Source organism: Papio anubis, chromosome 1 (assembly GCF_008728515.1).
Source record: "Papio anubis isolate 15944 chromosome 1, Panubis1.0, whole genome shotgun sequence".
NCBI lineage: Eukaryota > Metazoa > Chordata > Mammalia > Primates > Cercopithecidae > Papio > Papio anubis.
Window position 1 is genome coordinate 123,470,289 of NC_044976.1, and position 17,555 is coordinate 123,487,843.

The 17,555-nt window shown below is 45.9% G+C and overlaps 1 protein-coding gene and 1 long non-coding RNA gene across 2 annotated transcripts; one reads left to right on the forward strand and one right to left on the reverse strand.

Annotated features, from left to right (window-relative positions):
• Positions 1-369: 369 nt before the first annotated feature.
• Positions 370-16,472, reverse strand: LOC110740917. The gene is made up of 2 exons (XR_002516213.2): positions 15,222-16,472; positions 370-1,423 (listed from the first exon to the last, which is right to left on the reverse strand). It is a non-coding gene; the product is annotated as an uncharacterized LOC110740917 (long non-coding RNA).
• On the forward strand, positions 8,242-14,216 carry IVL (involucrin). The gene has a single exon (XM_021923816.2). The coding sequence runs from the start codon at positions 12,262-12,264 to the stop codon at positions 13,891-13,893; it is 1,632 nt and encodes a 543-aa protein (XP_021779508.2). The 5' UTR covers positions 8,242-12,261; the 3' UTR covers positions 13,894-14,216.
• Positions 16,473-17,555: the final 1,083 nt, after the last annotated feature.

Sequence of the window (17,555 nt, forward strand, 5' to 3'; positions counted from 1 at the left end):
AGTTGAGTACATTGTTTTCTGCAATCAAGGATAGTGACTGGATATTAGAAGTTAAGTTCATTTATGGGAAAATGCATTTATATCTTTTTGACAGGAGTATTCATTTCCTCAACAAACATTTAGAAAGGTGTCATATTAGATGTATTGGAGAGTCTATGCATCAAGCACAGTTCTAGGTGTTGGGGAAGTCAAGAAGCCAAATACAGTCAAGGGCCCAGCTCTCATGAACTTAACATTCTAGGGAGGCAAGAACACAACAAATAACACAAGCTCCAATAGTGGTGAGTGCTATAATGAGATGAAGAAGGGCATGGGGTAGAGAATCAAATGTAATTGCAGTTTTGGATTGTGAATTTCAGGTTATTATAACTAGGCTCAAATACATCTTTATTAATCAAAATAGGAACCATGAAAATTGACACATTTTTGCCAATAAGAAATAAGTTTGCTCTTTCCTGTAGCATTAAAATCTGTGACTCAGGGTTCAACAAACTCCTGGAAAGCATCTTCTGCATGCTGCCTGTTGTGGAAGCATTTTCCCTGCAAAATGTTGTCAAGATGCTTGAAGAAGTGGTAGTCGGTTGGCAAGAGGTCAGGTGAATATGGCAGATGAGGCAAAACGTTGTAGCCCAATTCGTTCAACTTTTGAAGTGTTGGTTGTGTGACAAGCAGCTGGGCATTGTTGTAGAGAAGAATTGGACCCTTTTTGTTGATGAATGCTGGCTGCAGGTGTTGCAGTTTTTGGTGCATCTCACGAATTAGCTGAGCATACTTCTCAGATGTAATGGTTTCGCTGAGATTCAGACAGCTGTACTGTATCAGACCGGCAGCAGACCACCGAACAGTGAGCATGACCTTTTTTTCATGCAAGTTTGGCTTTGGGAAGTGCTTTGGAGCTTCTTCTAGGTCCAACCACTGAGCTGGCTGTCACCAGTTGTCATATAAAATCCACTTTTCTTCACACGCCACAATCCGATGAAGAAATGGTTCGTTGTTGTTGCATAAGATAAGATAAAACAATGCTTGAAAAACAACCGGTTTTTTTTTTCTGCTCAGCTCATGAGGGACGCACTTATCGAGCTTTTTCACCTTTCTAATTTGCTTCAAATGCTGAACAACATAGAATGGTCAATGTTGAATTCTTCAGCAACTTCTTGTGTAGTTGAAAAAGAATCAACTTGGATGATTCCTCTCAACTGGTCATAGTCAACTTCTTATGGCCAGCCACTACACTCCTCATCTTCAAGGCTCTTGTCTCCTTTGCAAAACTTCTTGAACCACTACTGCACTGTACGTCTGTTAGCAGTTTCTGGGCCAAACGTGCTGTTGATGTTGCAAGTTGTCTGCACTGCTTTATGACCCATTTTGAACTTGAATAAGAAAATTGCTTGAATTTGCCTTTGTCTAACATCACTTCCATAGTCTAAAATAAATATAAAATAAACAGAAAGTAATAAGTCATTAGCCAAAACATCAAGTGAGAAGTGTGCATTAAAATGATGTATAGCATAACCACATTTACTCAAGAATGTATTCCGATAAAAAATGGCAAATTTCAACAACGCAAAAGCCCCACTTACTTTCATACCAACCTAATATTTTAGAGAGGCTAAAGGAGCCATCTCAGAAAACTGATATTTGGGTAGAGACCTGAATGACATAAAGAAGTAATTCACTGGGATATTTGCAGCCGAGCTCTCCAGAAACAGAGAACAAGTGGAAAACTGCAAGGCTGGATCCAAACCCTCCACAAGTAGGAGCTGAGGAGTGGGGAGGTGAGGTGGAAATGAACAGGGGTTGTGGAACAGTCAGGGCATCATGGGATTTGGTGTGTCAGTAACAGCTTTATTGGGGAGGAAGGGTGGGGTAAGGAGCAGAGTTTACAAGGAGCTGAAGAAATAGAGTCAGCACTGGCTATTGCCCCATTTATCTGCTTCTCTTAACAATATTTTTAACAATGCTCTTATCCTCGCTGTTCCCAAGCCCTCTCTTCTCATTCTTTCTTGAATCCACCCCAATCTGGCTTTCATCCTCACCACTGCCTTAGACTGCCAGTGTCAAGGCCATTAATGGCCTCTGTGTTGCCCGATCCAATGGGCATTCTTAGTCCTTATCTTTTAAAACATGTTTAATTGACAAAGATTGTATATACTCAAGGTGTACAATGTGATGCTTTGCCATATGTGCACGTTGTGAAATAATTGCCACAATTAAATGAATTAACACATCCATCAGGACTCAGGCTGTACCTTAGATCCCCAGAACTGTTCATCTTATAACTAAAAGTTTGTACCCTTTGACCAGCATCTCCCCATTTCCCCAACTCCCCCCACCAGTTCCTGAAAACCCCTGCTCTACTCTCTGCTTCTACAAATTTGACTTTATTAGATTCCACATATCTGTACAGCATTTGCCTCACTGTTCATCCCTCCGCCTTGGCAATGTGTCCACTTGTCTTCTAGAATACCATATTATCCTACCGTGTTTCTTAACTCTCTGTCTGCTCTTTCCCTTCTCAATTTTCCTGAACTTTTTCTTCATATCTCGTTCAATGATCTTCGATCATTCAACACTGGAGTGATTCAGGGGATCATGCTTGAGCCTCGTGTGTTTCCTCTCCCTATTCATTCCCTTGGTGATTTCATCCTGGCTCACGTCTTCAAATGCCATTTATATACTGATGATTTCCAAATGTATTTCCACAGCATAAACCTCTTCCTGAATTCACAACTAGTATCTCTAACTGCTGACTTGACAACTCTGCTTGGATGTCTAATAGGTGTCTCAAGCTTAACATGTTTCAAAGGTCAAACTGCTGACATTTTCCATAAACCATCACCTCAGCCAGACACAGTGGCTCATGCCTGTAATCCCAGCACTTTGGGAGGCCAAGGCAGGTGGATCACCTGAGGTCAGGAGTTTGAGACCAGTCTGGCCAACATGGTGAAACCCTGTCTCTACTAAAAATACAAAACTTAGCCAGGCGTGGTGGCGTGCGCCAGTAATCTCAGCTACTCAGGAGGCTGAGGCGGGAGAATCGCTTGAACCCGGGAGGCGGAGGTTGCAGTGAACCGAGATGATGCCATTACACCCCAGCCTGGGCAACAAAAGTGAAACTCCATCTCAAAAAAAAAAAAAAACCCACAAAACAAAACCAGCCCCACCGGTGGTCTTCCCCATCTCTGTTAATGAATCCTTATGGTCATTCAGGTTGTTTCCCACTGATATTTTATCTTATTTTATTTGTAAGATATAAGTCTTATTGGTTCTAGGATCCAAACGTATCTATATTCTGCTCACCTCTCTCTGCCTCTACTGCTACCACCCTACTTCCAAGCCATCACTAATTTCCTACAGTTCCTCTAAGAGTTCAACTTGCTTCCACCCCTGTCAGAGAGAGCCTTTTAAAACTAAGTCAGATAATGTCACTGATCTGCGGCTTCTCATCTCATTGACTATAAAGCTAAAGTTGCTACATGATTTCTCCCCACCACTCACCTCTACCCAAGCCTCCAACCTTGTCTCTCAAAACTCTTTCCCTTGTTCACTCAGCCCCAGCCACACCAGCCTCCTTACTGGTTCCAGAGCACTCCTGCCTCCGGGATGCTGCCCATGTTGTGCCCTGTCCCTGCACTCATCCTCATGCTGGCCTCCTGGTTTTCTCCAGGTTCCTGTGTGAGGCCTTCCCTGGCTACCCCATTTAAAATAAATGACATCGCCCTCCTCCAGCACTCGGTAAACCTCTTCCTTGCTACATTTTTCTACACAGAATTTCTGAACATTTGACTTAATTTAAATTTCAGGTATGTGTTTATTTTGCATACCTTGATTTATATTTCAGGTGTGTGTTTATTTTGCATAACTCCTCCAACCCCCGCTGGAATGAAAGCTCTAGCAGGGCAGGAATTTTTGCTGTTTTGTTGGATGCTATACCCTAGGTCCTAGAACACAGGCACACAAAGAAGCTCTCAGGAAACAGCAGTTGAATAAAAAATCAACCAATAGGAAAGAAGGCAGGAAAGGCATTTCTAGCAGACAGGAACGATGGAAAGCACAAGGTCCACAGACCTGGGACTTGGAGACCTGCCCTGCCTTTCTGTGTTCTCCTCTTGAGATTATGTCATCCTCTGTAAAGCGAGGGTTACACTCTCCATGCCCTGAAGGCCCCTCCAGCACTAGTATCCCCGGACTTGGACTCTAAGCAGGGTAGAGAGGTGGCCCTGGGGTTACTGGGCCTAGGGCTCCTGGCAGAGGTAGGAGAGGTACGGGGAGAAGGAAAGGTAGCTGGAGCTGAGCATGCAAGTACTAGCCTATGAGAGGTAATGGGCTCTCTCCCCTTCCTGCCCACTCCACCCCAAGCAGGCTTTCTAGTAAAACCTGAGTGGCAGGAAAATAACTTTGCAGCTGCTCCAGCAATTTCCAGCTTACCTGTCTTCTGACTTGCAGCTGTCCTGTCATGCCCTATGGAAGCCCTGGGCTCTCTCTTACTGGAGCATACCAGGATTCAGTGTCTATCACACTCAGTGGACATCTCTGCCCCCAGTGGAGAAGTGGCTTGGGAGCACAGGGACTTGAGCTTGATCAACGTGCTGGCTTTGGGAGCACTGGCCAGCTGCTACACTACTCTGAGCTTCAGCTCCTCCTCTGTAAAGCATAAAGGATTATTACATGAGAGTGAATGGGGGGTTGATGCACAGTGTCTAGAAAACAGCAGGTTTGGAAGACCTGTTCCCTTTGCACTTTCCTCTGCATTCTCTCCAGGGAGACTTCCCAAGCCCTGTTTCTGTTTATACCTGCATCCATGAAAAGTTAGTTGAGTGCTCACTTGGCATGGCACTGAATTGCACCCACCTCTCAGTTTCTGCACCTGTCTGTAAGGTTAGGAGTTCCCTGAGGGCAGAATCAGGATCCTCTACTACATCTAGAGCATCCTGAGATCAGGGGTTGTATCTCCCTGTCAGACAGGGAGGATAGGCCAGGGCCCTCCCCAGAACACTGGCTCAGCTGAGGTCCCAGAGACCTGCACATGCCCTGACGCTGAGCATTGGTACCTAATTTAATGTGAGACAGTAAGCAGAGGACACGTGTCTTAGGGAGGGAGAGATAGGCACTATTTTCTACTTTGGACCAGACCAACTCATCTAGTGGCCTGGAGCAGTCAGATAGCTTTGTGACAAACTGTCCATAAATACAGACTAGTTCATGGGCGGCTCACCAGGGCCCATGCCAGGCAGGAAAATGTGGGCAGCTCACTCATGTTGGTAAAGTCACGAGCCACACACACACACACACACGCATGCACATGCTAAAACACATGCATCCGAGTGGCCTCTGCAACTGCTTTTAGGAATAATTGTAAGAGCAATTATGACTCTCAAGAGGCAGCTAATGCAGGATCAGGTGTCCCCCACCACTCTCTAATTAGCAAGGGAGAAAGAAGGAGTGGGGAGTGATAAATCAGGAAGCTGGGCAAAGTCCTGGAAAATCCCTGATCCCTTACATTTACTTGTCTGACATTTGAGGTCACTTTGGAGGGAGGCTTCATGGCTGGACTTGGTCCCTGTGCTCCCCTTTTGTTCTGTGACTGTCTCTTTCTCCCGTCTGAAATGTCCCTCCCCCATTCCCTGCACCCAAGGGCCCTGCCACTCCTGGCTGCCCCCAACCAAGCTGTGCTCCTCACAGCCCTGCCTTCTTCTTTTTCACACAGCCCTGTGAAGCCTTACCCCACATGGTAATTTGCCTATCGTCTCCATTCCATGTGCTTGGCTGAAACCTACCTTCTATCTCTGACTTGATAGGCTGTGACTGTATGTACACTCCTCACTCTATTACTATATTCCTTTTTCCAGATAAAAATTGTGTTCCAAACCACTATCTATCCTCTGCCCATGCAGATCCCAGGCCCCTCCATGTACCATCGTCCTCTAGAAATGCAAAGCCACCTTAATGTCCCCATGATTCCCACTCATGTGAGCACACTCGGTGCACATAGGCTGTCATCAAAGCACAAGACAGAGTCTCACATCCTGGGCTGAATTGTCACCTGAGGCCTAGCAGCAGCAGACTGGAAGGAGCAGCAAATGGGAAGGCAGGTGACCTGGCTCCCCTCCCCACATTACTCCCATGCACTGTGTGACTGTGCGGCTTCACGTTTTTCGTGGGCAAAATGAGTTAGTTAAAGTTGATGAACTTTAAATAACTTACATCCTTAAAACTATCTTTATGTAGGTAACACACTGTAATCCATCAGCAAACCTTTGCAATGGCCACCAATGATAAAATAGCCAACTTCCTGAGTACAACCTATGTGCTAAGTACATATATTGCCTCTCCAAATTCTCACAGAATTCTAAGGAGTTGTTAGTATCCCCATTTTACAGACAAGGAAACTGAAATTCACAGAGTTAAGAAATGTCTTGTCCAGATAAAAAGCCATGCAGGTGCAATTCAAACCTAGGCCTGTCTGATGGCAAAGTCAGTGCCCACCATTGAATAGTAACATTCTTTCAGATCGGATTAGGCTGAAATAAGCTTAAACACCAGACCCAGCCAGGAAGTGGAGCTCCCTATTCCCAGGACCAAAGAGGGTCATCCCAAGGGCATTTTGGCTGAATGAGAGCCAGGGAAAACTGGCACTCCCTCCAGAAAACCCAGAACTGGCCATGTTGGGGTAAGTGACTGACTCACAGAGCTGGAATGTGTCTTTGAAGTCACCTAGTGCAACCTGTCACAGCCATCAGATGCTCAAGCACCTAGCAAGGCAGCCTGATGGGGAGGAGAGACCCTGACCAGAGGTCAGGACACATGGGTTCCAGACCAGCTCTATCACAGCCTCACTGTAGGCTCTTGGGCAACTCATGTTCTCTCCAGACTTCAATTCCTGTCAGAATACAGATGAGCCCCATGGTAGGAAGTAGGCATATGTGTGTTAAGAAGCTCCTATGTATTAAGGAACACCTACATTTTAAGCTACTTGAAGGCAGGGACTGTGTGTGTTTTCTATTCATAACCCTATCTCCAATGCCTTGCACATAGTAGAGGCTCAGTAAGTGTTAGTTGAATGGACGCATCAATTATATTAACAACTTTACCTTGTGACCTGGTATTAGGCAAAGGCATTACTTCTTTTTTTATTGAGGTACAATTCATATAACATAAAGTTACCATTTTAAAGTAAACAATTCGATGGTGTTTAGTACATTCATATATTATGCAACCACCAACCCTATGTGGTTCTATAACATTTTCATCATCCCCTTTAGCAGCTACATCCCATTCTCTCCTCCCCTCACTTCCTGACAACCATCAGTTTGCTTTCTGTTTCTATGAATTTGCGTATTGTGAATTTAAGTTATTATTATTAGTTATTATTAGATAAATAAAGAAGCTGTTATGCACCAGGCACAGTGTAAGGCATTTCCCATGCATTCTCTGAGGATTCCTCCATCTCAGACATTCTGCTGTCTTCTGGCACAGAGAATCAACTACACAAAATGTGATTTCCCCAACAATGAGCCCAAAGGGGAGGAAATTTCCTTTAGTTGGAGAAGGGGACACTGAGTGTCTCTTTTCTCTACTACTGACAGCCTTTACGCCTCTGCTCCTCTTTCTGCCACCAAGAGCAGAGCTGACTGTCCTTCCACAGATCTCAGATCCAAGAGCAAAGGCCAGCACTGGTGACTGAGATCCAGTGATCCAACAGGCCCAGAGAGAGAAAGCTATAAGAAGATGTAAGAGAGGAAAGCAGGTCAGGACAGACAGATCCACCCAGAAGCCCAGAAAGGATGAGTCAGCCCTCTTGGCCCTTTCTTGGTCTCTTCTCCCTTCCTTGAACAGCAGACAGACACAAAAGGTGAGAGAAGAGCCAAGGTCAGTCCCAGGAAGCAATGGACAAAGACGAGGAGGATTCGAAGTTTGTGGGGAAGGCCAGGCACGGTGGCTCACACCTGTAATCTCAACACTTTGGGAGGCCTAAGCGGGCAGACCATGAGGTCAGGATTTCAAGACCAGCCTGGTCAACACAGTGAAACTCCATCTCTACTAAAAATACAAAAATTTGCCTGGCATATTGGTGCATGCCTATAGTCCCAGCTACTCAGGAGACTGAAGCAGGAGAATCACTTGAATTGGGGAGGCAGAGGTTGCAGTGAGCCAAGATTGCACAACTGCACTCAAGCCTGAGAGACAAAGCGAGACTCTGTCTCAAAAAAAAAAAAAAAAAAAAAATTATGTGTGGGGAGGCAACTAGTGCACATTGCAGACCGAGAGCCGCAGATGTAGGAGTCAGTGCCCTGGGGAGAGGAGGAGGCCTGTGAGAGGGAGAGGAGGCTAGCAGCCTCAGAGCATGGGGCAGTGCCATACCAGGAAGCAGACGAGGCATGGCTATCCAAGACAAGAATATACGATTTTCTGGCCCAAGTCACTTTCCAGGACCATCTGCCACGACTTCTATGGCAACCTGCTAAGAGCTGTCCTCAGCATCCCTCCCCACAGGACAGTGAATCACCATGACCAATTTCTTCTGTCCCCTACAACTGAGCAACAGTTCAAATAGGTTGCCTCAGTCAGGAGAGAGACAAACCAGCCAGTTTCTGCCTCCAAATCTGAAATAACCAGGGCATCCTTGGGCTGGGGCAGAGCTGGGGCCAAAGCTTCTCCATGTGTCATGGGATATGAGCTCATCCTCATTATGTTGGGTGGGGATTGGACAGTTACCCAGACTTGTCATGTGGACCTGGAGCTTATGAGGTCATTCAGACGGGCAGTGAAAGAACCTCCCCCATATACATGAATGCCTGTCTCCCAAATGGGCAACCTGTGGGCGGAATATGGGACTTCTCAGCCCTAGAATGCTGAGGTCTCCCCAACCCCTCCTTTGCATACATACACACACAAACACTCCCTCAGTTTTATCCACTGACCTCTTTCCCACACCCTAGCTTTGCCCAGCGGTTAAAGGCTCACACATACCATCTTCTCCTTAAGACTCTTATTATGCCGTGAGTCAGAGGGCGGGAGGCAGATCTGGCAGATACTGAGCCCTGCTAACCCATAAGACTGGTGTGACTTCCTTGATCCGAGTCTGCTGCCCTGGACTGACTGTCACGGGCTGGGAAGAGGCAGATTCCCCCCAGATGAGGTCAGCAGCAGAGCACAAGGGCATCAGTGCCGAAGTAAGGATGCTTGATTAGTTCTTCAAGGCAGAGTGGGTTGTGCTTCCTCTGCCCCAGAAAATGGCACAGTCCCTGTTCTATGGGAAAAAGAATATGAGGTCCCAGGGTGGACTCAGGGAACAGAGAGGTCATGAGGAGATGATAGCATTGCAGAAACCAAGGGTCCCTTGTGAGCCCTCCATCTGTCTTTTTAGACATGGTCCAGGAATATGACAAAATTAGCACTTTAAACAGATTTACTTGGCATTAAGAGAAAGGTGCCTGTCAGGAAAACTATGGGGAATCAAGACACTTCTCAAAATTAGCCCCGCTGAGTATTGTCTTTATAATTCCTTCTTTTTGGATTAGATTGTAAAAAAAGAGAGTTTAAATGAATGATGTCCATATAATAAACTATTAACCAACCATTAAAAAGAAGGGGAAGAAATAAATCAGTTTCATTTCTACACATACATACAGACACTCACATACAAACATTGGTCAACCCTAAAATGTTTAATAGTCATTATTTTCGGGTGGTAAGATTCACTGTTCTTCACCGAACACTTGTAGAGCACATATTATATGCAGTGGTTTTGATAGATTCTAGGGGCACAGTGGAAAACATACCAGGTATACCCTGCTCTTAGTTTATTTTCCAGTGGGAGAGATAGATAATAAGCAAGTGAACAAATGCAAATAAAATAACTCTAGACTGTTATAAGTGAAATGAAGTACGAATCCTTTAGATATGGTACCCAGAGAAGGATCTCTGACAAACCCCAACATTGACACTGAAGCTGAAAGGCATAAAAGAGCCAGAGACCTGGGGAGGTGCCTGTGGGCAGAAGGAGAGCAGGTGCCAAGCCCCCAGGTGGAGAGCTCTGGGTTCATCTCAAGAACCAAAGGCCCTAAGTGAGGCAGGAATATACCCCTCAGGGAGAGATTGGCATGAATTGGGGTCCCAGAGGAAGGCAGAAGCCAGGTACCCGGGGCCTTTTAAACCACAGCAATGAGTTTGGATGTTATTTCAAGTGTGCTGGCGCACTGTTGGGACTGGGGAGAGATGTGCTCAAATCCCCACTCTGAAAGATTTCTTAAGCTATTTCTAGAGTATGGTTTAGAGCAGGAAATGAATGATTTGATTCTGATCTTTATACCTTCATGCATTTAAAAAAGTACTTAAGAAAGTTGTTTGGTTTGTCATTATAAAAACAATATCTATTTTTATGTTGTGCATATTCAGTCCTGTTCCTTGCCTAGAGTGGGCCATGCTTTGGAGTTCTTGTGAGCATGGCATTCCTGAGAACTTCTCTAATTACAGTCTCCGGCATGGAGGTTGGGCAGCAAGTGGCAGCAGCAGAGGACTCCTAGAAGTTTTCTGCTTGACTCTACTTGGCCTAAAGTCAGACTCCCCCACCAAAGACAGAGTTTATTTCCACACAGAATTGAGTTAAAAATATATTCTGAGAGAGGATGGGCTTGTGGCTCAAGCGAACACCCCAGAAATACCACCCCTTCATGGGAAGTGACTCTTTCTATCTTCAAAGCATATGACCCAGCCTGGACATCTCTGAAAGACACATAACTTTCCATTTCATGCCCTTGAAAGTGAATCTTTCGGCCTAATAATGAGAACAAGCTCATTGTGAAAGTGGAAAAATTGAGAATTGGAACAGAAGTTTGACTAAGGTCACAAAACAGTAGGATGTCTCACTCAGCTCCCTGCGCCCAGGTCATAAAAGCATCACAGGAATAGTTGAGCTCCCAGAATCCTCTGGCCAGGCAGGAGCTGTGTGTCCCTGGGAAATGGGGCCCTGAAGGGTTTGCTGCTTAAGATGCCTGTGGTGAGTCAGGAAGGGGCTAGAGGAAGTTGACCAACTAGAGTGGTGAAACCTGTCCATCACCTTCAACCTGGAGGGAGGCCAGACTGGGGAATGATATAAAGAGTGCCCTGACTCCTGCTCAGCTCAGCACTCCACCAAAGCCTCTGCCTCAGCCTTACTGTGAGTCTGGTAAGTGTTGGATGGTAGAACCAGGGTTGGGACTTGGGACCTCCAACAGCATACAATGTGGGAGTGGGCAGCCTGGGTGGGGGTGGGCATTGATCTGGGGCTGGATTCAGCTGGACTTTCATTCTAGGGGGTCTCAGGTCAGCGTACTGAGAGAAAAGTGCCTTGGCACAAAAGTGCAGAACAGAGAGTAATCATCCTATGTCCCATATTTTCTTGTGACCATATTTTTGGAGTTGTGTGTGAGAGAGAAATATGGAAGGAAGGAGGGGAGTAGCAGTCAATTTCTTTCCTAAATCTCTTGGGATTTTGACTGACCATCATTTTGCCTTCTTTATGGAGGGAGAGGTTCAGGAAAAAGCTTCTACCTTTTGGCTATGCTGCACAGAAGGGTTGGCAGGATATGGAAACCTTTCTATTTGGAGAAACCTAGGCAGAGCTGGGGCAGGAAAACTCAACTTAGAAGTATAAGTCTTGGAAGAACAAGCTCCAATTCTCAGCAACCTCCCAGCTCCTCCAAGCCCCACCCCAGACACCAGGACTGCAGCTAAACTTCAGAAGGTCTGGAGAGAAAGGAGCCCTGGCGTTGAATAGGCCAACCTGCTGGCTTTACATAGGGGAAATCCAAATCCCAGGAGACTAAGTGACTTGCCCAGAAACACACAGCATTCCAATGGGAGATGTAGGTCCACAGTATTTCATGTGTCTCCAGTCTGGAGCTCACACCATGACCTCCTGGATCCTCTCTGGCACAGCCTATTGGTTTTCTAGGACTTGGTGTTCTCCAAGAGACGTTTCGTTCCCTAAGGTCTTACCCCTCACTGTGACATAATCCCAGAACACATCTCTGTTCCTTGGTCAGTGGAGCGATGAGGGTGGACACAAGGACTAGACAAGAGCAGACAGTGAGCTGGCACCTGGCCCACCCTTGCAGAACAGCCCTGCAGAGAGATCTTGTTGGCTCTCACCTGGGAACAAGGAGACTCCTAGGAGGACCTTTCCCTGCTCCTCCCTATTTCCACCCTTCACTCTCTGCTGCTTTTGGGAAACGATAGTCCAGAGGTGGTAGGACAGTACCCTGCCCAAGGGAAGAGGTGATGCTAAAAAATCATGTACTTCTGCAGATTTCCAAGGTTTCATCTACTTCCTTTGCCTTCAGCCTGTGCATCAGACCTCTTCTGTCTTTCAGGTTGACAACAGCTTCTAAGATGTCCCAGCAACACACACTGCCAGTGACCCTCTCCCCTGCCCTCAATCAGGAGCTCCTCAAGACTGTTCCTCCTCCAGTCAATACCCAGCAGGAGCAAATGAAGCAGCCAACTCCACTGCCTCCCCCGTGCCAGAAGGTGTCTGTCGAGCTCCCAGTGGAGGTCCCATTAAAGCAAGAGGAAAAGCACGTGACTATTGTAAAGGGAGTGCCTGAGCAAGAATGTGAGCAGCAGCAGCAGGAGCCACAGAAGCAGGAGCTGCAGCAACAGCACTGGGAACAGCATGAGGAACATCAGAAAGCAGAAAACCCAGAGCAGCAGCTTAAGCAGGAGAAAGCACAAAAGGATCAGCAGCTAAAGGAACAGCTGGAAGAAGAGAAGAAGCTCTTAGACCAGCAACTGGATCAAGAGCTAGTCAAGAGAGATGAGCAACTGGGAATGAAGAAAGAGCAACTGCTGGAGCTCCCAGAGCAGCAGCAGGGGCACCTGAAACACCTGGAGCAGCAGGAGGGGCAACTGGAGCTCCCAGAGCAGCAGGAGGGACAGCTGAAGCACCTGGAGCAGCAGGAGGGGCAGCTGAAGCATCTGGAACACCAGGAGGGGCAGCTGGAGCTCCCAGAGCAGCAGGAGGGACAGCTGAAGCATCTGGAACACCAGGAGGTGCAGCTGGACCTCCCAGAGCAACAGGTGGGGCAGTTGAAGCATATGGAGCAGCAGGTGGAGCAGCTGAAGCACCTGGAGCAGCAGGAGGAGCAGCTGGAGCATCTGGAGCAGCAGAAGGGGCAGCTGGAGCATCTGGAGCAGCAGAAGGGGCAGCTGGAGCACCTGGAGCAGCAGGAGGGGCAGGTGGAGCATCTGGAGCAGCAGGAGGGGCAGCTGAAGCACCTAGAGGAGGAGAAGGGGCAGTTGAAGCATCTGGAGCAGCAGGAGGGGCAACTGGAGCTCCCAGAGCAGCAGGTGGGGCAGCTGAAGCACCTGGAGCAGCAGGAGGAGCAGCTGGAGCATCTGGAGCAGCAGAAGGGGCAGCTGGAGCAGCAAGAGGGGCAGGTGGAGCACCTGGAGCAGCAGGAGGGGCAGCTGAAGCACCTAGAGGAGCAGAAGGGGCAGTTGAAGCACCTGGAGCAGCAGGAGGGGCAACTGGAGCTCCCAGAGCAGCAGGTGGGGCAGCCAAAGCACCTGGAGCAGAAGGAGAAGCAGCTGGAGCTCCCAGAGCAGAAAGAGGGGCAGCTGAAGCACCTGGAGAAGCAGGAGGCACAGCTGGAGCTCCCAGAGCAGCAGGTGGCACAGCCAAAGCACCTGGAGCAACAGGAAAAGCATCTAGAGCACCCAGAGCAGCAGGAGGGACAACTAAAACATCTGGAGCAGCAGGAGGGGCAGCTGGAGCAGCCCATGTTTGCCCCAGCTCCAGGCCAGATCCAAGACATCCAACCAGCCCTGCCCACAAAGGGAGAAGTATTTCTTCCTGTAGAGCAGCAACAGCAGCAGAAGCAGGAGGTGCAATGGCCACTCAAACATAAATAACCACCTGCAATCCAGAGGCCCTTAGATCGTCTCATACAAGGGAAGAGAGAACCACTGGCCCCACTTATTTCGGGTCCCCTAGGTGGCCCGTCTCATCTGTGAACTTGACTCTGTCCGTCTACATGTCTCTTTAATGGGGTGGGGGGTGGAAGAGAGGTAATTATTGTCCAGTGCCACCCCCAATGAGCCCAATCCCAACCTCAGGTGAGCAGAGCCTCTACTTGAGGGACTATTGTCACTATAGGAATCCTTATTTCCCCAGTGTTGAAGCTGAATCGGTGAGTGTGTACAATGATTCATAATAAATCCTGGGAGTCTTGGGATCCTACATTCTCTTTAGCCTTTTCTTCTCTCTCACCACATAAAAACCTGTGCATCGGTCAATAGCTGCAAGAGACTCCCATGGCCCATTCTCAAAAGAGGACAGATATCTTGACCCTTTTAAAATTTTGGTCCCCAAACCACTCAATAGATCCAACAGTTCCTAAAAAAGAAACAAAATCCAAATCAAACAAAAACAAAATCAGCTTCACTTAATGCACTTGAAAACAACACTTACCAGCCATGAAAAGGGGATACGTTGTTCTGGTTGCATCTCAGTCCAACACTACCTTCCACCACAACACCACACCCAACCCCTGGCAGAGCCCACTGTACACTTCTGCTCCCGACTCAGCTCCTCTCAGGAGAGGGACTGGGAAGATGCTAGGAAAGCTTGGGGGCTCCTTCTGGGTTCTAGTCTCTTCCCTGGAAACATTTCCAGGCTCTTCTGCTTGGGTTTTCTCTCTTAGAAAATCTCATGATTTCCAAAAGTCTTATGGTCTGCCTGCTTGACTGAGGAAGACTTTAGAAAAGCAATAGCAGTAGAATTGGGCAAGGTGGAGAGAAGAGGTGTTCCAGGTCATCTCTGAGGGAAAGTGACAGCGTTATTAAAGGAAGTAAAGGTTGGGCCAGCAGCAGTCATGGAAGTCAAAACTACTGACTAAGCTGGAGAAATACAGACCCAGTCACCGCAGGTGTCACCCTCCTGCTACCTAGCTCCCTGACATTTCCATAGCCTTTACTGCCATCAATCATATCAGGACCTGGGACTCTCCTTTCCTGGGAAAAGCACTGCCTTTAATTCTTCAAATTGCTCACTTTTAACTATTTAACCACCACATTTTAGGCAGGCTGTATCAAGCTATTCGAAGCTATTTTACTGCAGGCACACGAAGATATATCAGGGACTTCCCTACTGAAGTGTCCAGAGACGCTCAAGTTTAATCGATCTGCACAGCATGGCACTTAGCATTCCTTCCTTCCCACCCAACCCCAGCAACACTCACCATGTTTCCTCCTTAGGTGTTCTCTCATTGAGTTCAGAAAACTGCCATTGCCATGTGTGTATTCACAATCATTCCTCATTCTTCCTCCTCTTCCCTACCCCCATCAAGGATCAAGTCAAGTCGTGAAGTCGTTTCTCACCTGAACTGTTGCAACACCCTTCCAGCTGGTCTTTCTTGCTCTCTATCTCCCCCCACCCTGCCATCCACTCATCACCCAGAGGACAGGGTGTTCACTTAAAATTCTAATCTAACCACATCCCTCCTTAGGTTAGCACTTGTCAGTGGTTCTCATAACTTAGACCATGAGAAGGCAGGCTCAAGTCCTCCTAACAGCAGGGTTGGGTAGGACTTGGCAGGGAGACTGGGGACAGAAGGCACAGTAATCAGAAGCACCCAGGGTGTGTCACATTTTCTTAGTTGATTTTTTAAAAATAGACGTTTTTTAGGACAGCATCAGATTCGTAGAAAAGTTAAGAAAATACTAGAGTTCTCATATATTTCACACACAGTTTCCCCTATTATTAATATTTTACATGAGCAGGGTACCTTTGCTACAAACTATCACAACTCAATACGATATTATTAGCTGAAGTCCCTGGTTTATTCAGATGTCCTTAGTTTCACCTAATACGTTTTTGCTCTTTCAATATCCCGTCCAGCATATCATGTTGTGTGTACTTGTCTCCTTAGGCTTCTTCCTTGACAGAGTCCGTTCCTCAGACATTTTTGGTGTTGTTTTGATGACCTTGACAGTAGTGAGGGGTGCTGGTCAGAAATTTTGTAGGATATCCCTCAATTTGTATTATATTTGTCTGATGTTTTTCTCATGATTAGATTGGGGTATGGGTTTTTCGGAGGAAGACCACAGAGGTAGAGTGTTATTCACTCTTACCACATCACATAAAGTATATGTATATCAGACATGACTCATCACAGTTGCTGTTAAACTTGATCACTTAGCTGAGACAATGTGTGTCAGGTTTCTCCACTGTAAAGTTATTCTCACCCTTCCACAATGCCCCCTTCTATACTGTACTCTGGAAAGAAGTCACTATGCAAAGCTCACCATTAAAAAGTTTCCATCACTGAGGATAGAGAGTCTACGTAAGTTCATAAGTTATTTGGAATTTTCAGTACAGATTTGTCCCCACCCTATTTATTTATATTAGTAAGGATTCATGACTAGTTATTTTGTACTATGGGCTACAACCCAATAGTACTTTATTTATTTGTTTGTTCAAATTGTTCCACTTTAGCCATTGTGAGCTCTTTCATTGGCTCCTGTGTTCTTTAAAATATACTTCCATCAATATGGGTTTTTTTATTTTATTTTATTTTATTTTATGTATGTATGTTCAATTTGTTTTGTTTTGTTTTGTTTTTGCATACTTCCTTACTTTCTGACACTACAGGATACTCCAGGCTCATCTTGTATATTTCCTGCCCCAGTCCTAGAATTAACAATTTCTTCAAGGAGTCCCATTTCATTTTATTGGAGAATGGTATTAGAAACCAAGAACTGGGAACTGGGTATGGCCATTACTCCTGGGGTATCATTTCCTTTAAGCCCTCTTAACTGGCAAAGGAAGTATATATGCGTATAGTATCCTGTGTGTGTGGCATATATGTGTGTTTTCTAGTAATGGCCTGTATCTATATTAAGCTAAATAGAGTTCATACTAATGTCTCCAACTATAATTTATTACTACATGGATCCTCCTAGCCTCCTCCCCTTTCTTATCTGAAAATTCTCACTCCAACTGTGAGAAACCTGGCCCCCAATTGCCATCTATTTTCTTAATTATTCATTTTCCGTATTCAGAAGTGACTGTACTGTTTTAGATTCCCACTAGCAATGAGTTCTTCCTGTTGTCTGTTATTTTCAACAGCATTTGGTGTGAGCTTTTTGAATTTTAGCCATATTTATAGGTGCATAGTTATATTTCATTGTTTCAATTTACAATTTTCTTAGACATCATGTTAAGCATATACTCATATGCTTTTTGCCATCTTCATATCTTCTTTTATGAGGTGTTCAGATCTTCTGCCCATTTTTTAAATTGAGTTGTTCATTTTCTTTCTGTTGAGTTTCTAAAATTATTTTATATATTGGGATTATCAGATATCTGTTTGGCAAATATTTTCTCCTGGTCTGTGGCTGCAGCTTGTCTTTTCATTCTGTTAACAATATCTTTTGCAAAGCACTTGTTTATAATTTTAATGAAGTCCAACTTATCAATTTTTTTCAAGAATCACACTGTGGTATTGTATCTAAAAACTCATCAACAAACCCAAGATCACTTAAATTTTCTCCTATATTATCCTATAGAAGTT